General features: G+C 36.7%; 1 protein-coding gene and 1 non-coding gene across 2 annotated transcripts; both read right to left on the bottom strand.

The window, feature by feature from the left end:
- Window positions 1–961: 961 nt before the first annotated feature.
- On the bottom strand, window positions 962–1,063 carry LOC113772721. Its single transcript, XR_003468678.1, has one exon. It is a non-coding gene; the product is annotated as a U6 spliceosomal RNA (small nuclear RNA).
- A 453-nt stretch (window positions 1,064–1,516) lies between these two features.
- On the bottom strand, window positions 1,517–5,173 carry LOC113771939 (G-type lectin S-receptor-like serine/threonine-protein kinase At4g27290). Its single transcript, XM_027316484.1, has 7 exons — window positions 3,820–5,173; window positions 3,375–3,489; window positions 3,132–3,255; window positions 2,587–2,797; window positions 2,144–2,381; window positions 1,907–2,057; window positions 1,517–1,813 (listed from the first exon to the last, which is right to left on the bottom strand). The coding sequence occupies exons 1-7, from the start codon at window positions 5,171–5,173 to the stop codon at window positions 1,517–1,519; spliced, it is 2,490 nt and encodes an 829-aa protein (XP_027172285.1).
- Window positions 5,174–8,039: the final 2,866 nt, after the last annotated feature.

Here is an 8,039-nt window from a genome sequence, read left to right as displayed (position 1 = left end):
TGATTAAAATAATGCCATTGCAAATTGCTAAAACTTTTAATTCTTAATTCTAACCCGACATCTCAACTATACCAATTTGACAAATCAGAAAAATAAAATACCACCCACATACATTCGAAATAATGAAATTTTGTGTACGTTTGTAGTTCATCATGGTTACACTTCTAAACTCTAATTGATGCAGGTTTATGTACTGTTTCATTCCTTCTCCTGCAAGGTAGGCAAGAAGATAAGTGAGATGTGACTCAAAATAAAAAAAAAAATATATGAAATAATTTGTTACATTTTTCCGCTGCCAGACTTCAACCTGGATTCCTTTTTAAATACTTTTTTTATTTTTGTTGATAATATATCATAGCTTCAGTAAATCTGCATTAGTGATAAAAAATGAATCATAATGCAATAGATTTGAAACACAATAACAGATACTACATATCTAGAGAATTGATAAAAATTACAATGTGAAGTTCTTTCGGTACTAAAAAACACTTGTAGCCTCAAAGTGCTTAAATACTTAGGAATAACCAAGTGCTGCAGCTGACGTTTTCGATATAATCTTATTAGAAAATTATGTACCTATTAATTAAAAAAAAAAATTATGAAAGTTACACCTTAACTTTCAAAGATAGGACAAAATCCTAATTAATACTCAGTTGGGATCCTCTATGCCACTATTCGATCCAGTGCCAATCCCACTTATCACGTGATGGTAGAAGAAATTTAAATAAACAGCACATGACAACTTAAATAAACAGGACACTTGGCATAAATACAGAAGTGACACTGAGGATCCCGCGTGATTAATACTAGGCCTGATCTTGTATTATATTTAGCGGCATTGAATGCATACAACATGTGCAAGAATTAAAGATCAAATTCAAATTGGATCAGGTGACATGCATCCATATCTATTAATGTGCAGTTACTATATACAAAATTAACTCTTAAAACTACGTGCATCGAATTGGCATAATATTAATCTTAGTGTGCGTGTCATTCTTGCACAGGGCCATGCTAATATTCTCTGTGTGATTCCAATTTTATCCGATGTCCCCGAACGGACTTAATCCTAGTGATTGTATACATATTCCCACGAACGTCTCTATGATGTTAAAAAGCCCAGGGATGAAGCCTCAATGTCTCTAACTGATTAATTGTGATTAAAAAGCTATTCACATTTTGTCTCAAATCGGACGTAAACTTTTCCCAGTAGACGTAATCTTCAAGTTGTTAAACAGCATTCCTTTTATTTTTTTTAAACATTCTTGTTTTGAGTTAACAGTGTGATATCCTGGGTTAATATAGTCAACATGTATTATCGTTTATGAAAAGAATCTTACAAGCGTCGTGCTGAAAATTCGTCTCTCTAACTCTGCATCTTATTGTGCAAGGGGCATAATCTAGTTCAGGAGATCAATAGTGGCGGCTGCTACGTGATGGAATATTCCTGTGGCTGTGGGTCAATTTTGGAAGAATTGGACCATTATTTGATGCTAGCTTGGGAGATTCGAATTGTTTATCGAGGCTCTAAGATTGTAATAGTCATATCATTTTGTGAGCTAGCAACACAGGCGGCAGAACAAGATTCATTTCTTTCCGCGAAAAAACCAGGCTGATGAGCTTGAGGAAGAGCCCCTTCATTACCTAACATCATAACCACAGCAGACATGTTGGGTCTATCTTCTGGATATTGTTGAACACACAACAGACCAACATGGATTGATCGTAATACATCTGTTAAACCAGTGGAGTAGTTTCCTAGGCTTTCGTCAACTAGTTCCAATGACCTTCCTTCCTTGTATAGTTTCCACGCCTGCACAACGAAATCGGATTAGGAGACTTACAATTTCATGCTTAGGGCACCAAAACACCTACGATAATTATAGATTACCAGTGCAAAACTCACATGGCCTAGAAGGCTGTGGTGGTGACCAGGGTGGACAAATGCATTATTTTTCTGACCACTGACAATCTCAAGTATTGTCACTCCAAAACTAAATACATCAGATTTTACTGAAAAACGGCCTTGCATTGCATACTCTGGTGACATGTAGCCACTGCATCAAGAAAGCAAAAAATCAAGACTAAGTGGTGATAGAAGTAGAAATGATCAATTTATGAAGTTTTCCATGGATATGCTTACTATGTTCCAGCTACTCGGTCTGTCCTAGCTCCAGTCTCATTACCTATGAAACTTCTAGCCGTTCCAAAATCTGATATCTTTGGGTTCATTGTGTCATCTAGCAAAATGTTGCTAGCCTTTAGGTCTCTATGGATAATTCTCAGTCGTGAATCTTCATGAAGATATAAAAGTCCCCGAGCTATACCATTAATTATGTTGAATCGCTGAGGCCAATCAAGCAATCTGCTTCGTGCTGGATCTGCACCAAGTTTAGGTCTTTCTTATTCTGACTCCAAATAAACATGCTTGAATGGGCAAGGAAAGGATCTCAAATCAATCAAATGACTCGATCCTTGGAGATTACGGTGAATCGCCAGCACTGTGTTATTAAAGTACTAACAAGGGGGCAAAGAGGAATGGTTAGTTTAAGCTGAATTAAGTTGGAAGATAGTTCGAAGCGGTACCAAATATAAAGGAATCCAGGCTTCGGTTGTGCATGAATTCATATATCAGCATCTTTTCTTCTCCCTGAATGCAGCAACCTAACATTTTAACAAGATTTCGATGTTGGAGCTTGGTGATGTATATAACTTCGTTCTTGAACTCATCAAGCCCTTGAGTGGAAGTTTTTGAAAGTCGCTTCACTGCTATCTCCTGTCCATCTTCTAACACGCCCTGAGATTACAAGCTGTGCATCTCAGAATACTTCCTTTGCAATATTCCAATTAATGCAGCACCCTATTTTAGTTCCACATGAATTTTTTGAACAACAAAGTCAATATGCTACTGAGGGCGTTCTGCTTTCTCCGTGCACTTAGAATCTTTTAAAACTCACATGATGAGCACAAGAAGAAGAAGGGGGTCAAATTTGACAGATATTAGCATGCAGACGAAGCGATCTACATATAGTTAAAGAAGCTAGTCAAGATTCATGGTCTTCCATCTGATGTTGGTAAGAACTTGGTATTAATTGAAGGACGAAGATCCCAAGATTGCATTATATAGTTACCTTGTAGACCGGCCCAAATCCACCCTCTCCAAGCTTATTACTGGGTGAAAAGTTACTAGTAGCTTGAATTAGCGTGTCTAAATCAAAGAGCACCAGTTCTTCATCCTCGTAATCCTCTAACTTCCTTCCTGCAGATGAACAGTGAATTGTTTATTTGAGGAACCTTTATAAGGATGGTATCAGTTCACTTTTAGTTGACACAATATATCAATCTGCTTACCTTCTTTTTTCTGCTTCAAATACTTCTTCCGTTTGCGATATAGTGTAAGGCTCAGGCCTAAAAGAAGCACTCCGCTCGATAGTGATACACCAACTATACGTGTTACTCTTGTCCTCCAGCTAAAGCCGTTGCGAGATACTGCCAAAAGCCAGAAGAAAAAAATGAAAATTGTATTTGCAGGATATTCTCAAAAGTAAACAAGCACAGATATTCCTTCTAAAGCCTATAGGCTGACAACTGCTGCCACTTTCCTTGCCTATTTCTATAATATTCATAATTTTGTTCTTTGTCCAAATTAGCCTACTTTCTTGTAGATAGAAGTCATAGAACTATACTCTGAACATGTTGTCGATGACCCTCATCTAGACATCTAGCGGTACATCTTATTCTATTGTATTACTTCTGTTAACTTTTGGTTTTCAAAAAGTATGAATTGACTTTTATTACTTTCTTAATCAAAAGCATCACCTAATTCAGTTGAAGCCAGCCTAATGTAGACATCTTGCCCTTGAGAATTCTCTCTGATGTCAATGAGCTGTTCAAACCAAAGCAAGCAGCCGCTTCCTCCATCACGTGCATCTGGATTTGCATAAGCCGTACAAGAGCAATTCTTCAAGCAGAGAGTCTTGCAATCTTCAAGAGCCGTATCTCCACTGTACCAGGTATTTTTTGTTTCTGGAAACGTAAAAACAGAATACTTCAAGAAACCGTTTTCATCTCCGTTCTCGCAATTCAGGGGCGTCCTCCTGATACACCCACCTGACCAATCTTTCTTAACCCATCGATGAGGATATTTTGGTTGAAATCCTTCCAAACATCCACATATTGGATCATTTGCAATATTGCAAGCACCATATGGTCCGCACAGTCCATAAGAATCACAGGTATTATTTGGTATATTAAAGTGAAGGACCCAACCTTCTCTTTCATCATCGAACAATAACCAATTCTGTGCAACACCACTTTGATTTAATACAAACCTTGAAGCAAAAGAATTCAGGAGTTGATAGCTGAAATACAACTCTCTCTGGTTATAAACTAGAGCAAACGAGTATACAGGATTTTTCCCAGTATTTGGAGCCCCACTATAATCCACAGTTTCAATGCCAGTCCAAGGTAATCCTCGACTTATCACAATAGGGCCCTTTCTCAGCACGTGTTCCGCATATCCAGTAATATCTGTGCGATATGTAAACTCGCCAGGTGCTGGATCATTCTCGTTCTTCCAAGATGTCAGATAGAACTCCTGGCCGGTTTCCAAGTTCCAACCAAGCTTCATGCCAGGTAAAAGCGTATCAGTTGGATGATCGAAACTCTGCCAGAGAAAATTATCCGAATTTTCATCGTCCGAATCTTTCAGGATAAAATTCCCAGAATCTAAAAGCTGAGCAAACGGATTCTGCACAGGTCTGGACAAATTTGTAGACCAGATGATGTTATTAGCATAATCTAAAAGAATCAACTGTCCGGACTTAGCAACCTTCAAGATACCTGATGCATTGGTAAGTGGAGCCCCTCTGTTGGCAACCCATACCACGGTTGTGGAAGATATGTTGTTATACCATATACCTACGTATCGGCTGCTGGAATTGCCTGGGCTGAAAAATCCCAGTTCAAAATTTCCACCTGAGGAAGTGATGGTTTCACCATCTCGGAGTGGTTCAATGGTGGTTATTGTGTCAACTGCATTGCAAACGTGTGATCTGCAAAGTACTAGAATAAAGGAGAAGAAGAGGAAGGGAAATCTTTCCGACTCTCTTCTCAACTTGATTCTTGGTGGAAATTGAAAGAACATAACATATCCTTTCTGTTTGTGGCTCATCTTTATAATGAGATTGAGCACGTATAAGATATAGGACACTTTGAGAATAGCTCCTTCTCTCACAATTTCTTTGCTTAGGGAGAAGTACTTGTGGTTATCTACAAAAAGTTTTGGAATCAAAATCACATCTTTAAATAGCAACTGTGAAGTGGAATTTTGTGGAAAAATATTTTATCATGCATGCAGGACCAGAGTTATGGATAAATGCTTTTTTCACAGGAGCAAGACTTTTCCCCGAGTCATATAAGAATTTCAGCCCTGTGAGATTTACATGCCCGGGGTGTCAGGCGCAGCCGATAGATTTGAAGCTTTAAGCAGAATGAATTCTGGGTCGATATTGCTGCGGGCTGCCGCCTGATTAGAATGCTAACGGTGAGACTTCTCATTTTGGAATGATGTCCTAATTCAGGGTATTGAATTCGTTTCTGCTCCTCCCCCCTCCAAGTGTATATATTATATTAGCCTATGCATGATTTTGAAGATTCGACGAGAAATATTTCCTGTATACAGTCTATGGATGCTTTGAAGATTGACGGGGATATATAATTTCGATTTCTTTTTCTAATGTAGATATTTAACGTTAAAATTCTAGATATTGTGTCAAGCGTTCTAGCTCTTTGGTATGAAACCTCCTTGTCACACATCTCCAGCTGAAAGAAATTAGATAAAAACTACCTCTATGGGACGGAATATCCTGAAATCTATTACTATCTAACATGTTTTGTAGTTGAATTTCTACTTGACTTTGGTCTTGAATTATATCAAATTCCTGCTAGCTGTTGGAGTAATTGTGTTAGTTTTGATGTTTCTACGTTTCTATCGAGCACCAATTACGTACTTTTAGTTTCTGATGATTTAGTCATCCGACTCTGTTATTCTTCTTTCTGCCTCCTTGCATGAAAAGCACTATATTTATATATGCTTGAGATAATCTTCCATTCCGTTGCACAATACCTATCCCACCACATTTGGCTTTGCTGTGGCAGTGTTCTGCTTTAAAAAAATTCAGAGAGTACTATATTTGAAGCCTCTTCAGTCAAAACCAAGATTACGTACGTCCTAATTCTCAAAATTTCCTTATACATATTACTGAAGTTTTATCGACTTCATAGTTGTTCGGTTTTCATCTCTTTTTTTTTTTTTTTTCCTTGAAAAATATGAAAGAGTCAAACTAGGAACCGTGATTTGAATTTTAGCCCACAACTTTTTAATTTGAGGGCTTCATTCTAACCCGAAAAGTAGAGAAAACAGTGAACTTTTGAGTGCCAAAAATCTATACAAAAATAGAAGTTGAGATAAAACTAGGACGCAGTCCCGCAGGAGGCATGAGAATGGATACCAGTGTTTGTTTCTTCTTCTTCTTCTTTTCTTTTTTTTTTTTTAACTAACATTTTGTAATGTGGTTTGGCAGAAATATGTATAATAACATTAATTCATAAAGGCTTGTGAAATAAAGTGAAAATTGAATGCGTGAAGAATAATAATTTGGAATTATAGCTGGTAAAATAAAAAATGAAATTTGACGGTGTGATAATGAACGAAGAAATGAAGCGCCATAAAATTTCTTCTTGAATGTTGCTGATTATGATTGATCAATTTAATGTATAAAAGTGTAATGCTCTTTTTTTTTAAAAAAATGTTGTGAAGTAATTCTAATTGCTGAAAGACCAATTACTTGTTTTGATTTATCTACTTAATAAGTGGCATATTAGTCGTGTTAAAGTATATTTAATAGGAAGGCATGCATAGGAAATAAGAAAACATAAAGCAGTTTTAATTGTAGAAAAGGAAAATTAGAAAGTCGACAAAAGCAACTAAAATGGGCTGCACTCAGAACCTAAAAGCTGAAGATGCACGAAAGAAAATGGGCCACAACACAACACAACTAAAGGGCAGATGGGTAAATAGTGAGGTACCACAAGGTAGAAAAGTAGTCCAGCGATGAAGCAAAATGTTACCATAAAAGATTGTTATGGAAATACATCCCCTCAGGTGGACCTGGATTTCATTTATTTTCAAGACAAATGTCTGAATTAACAAACATTACTCTGGTTGCTTCCTCTTGGCAGCAGGTTGGAAGCAGACCTAGCTAGGCCCACACAGGAAATGGACTGAGAGATCTCTTGGGCTCTCTTAAATTGGGCTTAGAGCAAGTCAGTTCGCCGCGCGAATTTCGTAGCTATAACAACGTAGGAGTAAATAATAGGCAGTCAATCGCATTAATTAATAATTTAATACCTAAATTTGTGGATATAAGTCTATGTGATGGAGAACATAGCATACCATACCAGCTGATAACATACTTCCTTTTATCAATCTCCCAATAAAGAATTTATTTTCATTTCCATTTCATGTAATAATTAATATTTAATATTACCATCATTTTACAAAATTGAAATCTTTTGGTAAACACACCATTACGGCTCAAAAGTAGGGGGTGTAAGGCGTCAAATCTAGGTGCCTTTGAGAGCACGGTTGACCTAGCAAAAATAGTTCTAAAAACCATTCTCCACTAAACCTATTTACAACACTAATCTCCACTCCCTAAAAAAAAAAAAAAAAAAGAACTGATATCCACTTAATTTTTTAAAAAATAAGGCCATTTCCAGCTATCATAATTGGACTGAGACTTACTACTATTTTGTCTTAAAATTTTTTTTTTGGAACCCAGAAATCTAAACTTTCAATAGTAACTCTCTATTTTTCTCATGCACAGAGATGAAGTATGGAGTATTTTCATAGTATGCTGAAGATGGTAACTTCAAAGTCATAAACACACATACAGCTCTCTGAAAAGTTACTATTTTATATCGTTAGGAATTTTAAAAATTGAAAAAAATAGTAAATAATAGTTATCTGTCATTTT

This window comes from Coffea eugenioides, chromosome 5 (genome assembly GCF_003713205.1).
Source record: "Coffea eugenioides isolate CCC68of chromosome 5, Ceug_1.0, whole genome shotgun sequence".
In the NCBI taxonomy this organism is placed as follows: Eukaryota; Viridiplantae; Streptophyta; class Magnoliopsida; order Gentianales; family Rubiaceae; genus Coffea; species Coffea eugenioides.
Note: the sequence above shows the minus strand (reverse complement) of the source record. Positions and strands in the feature narration are given on the sequence as shown.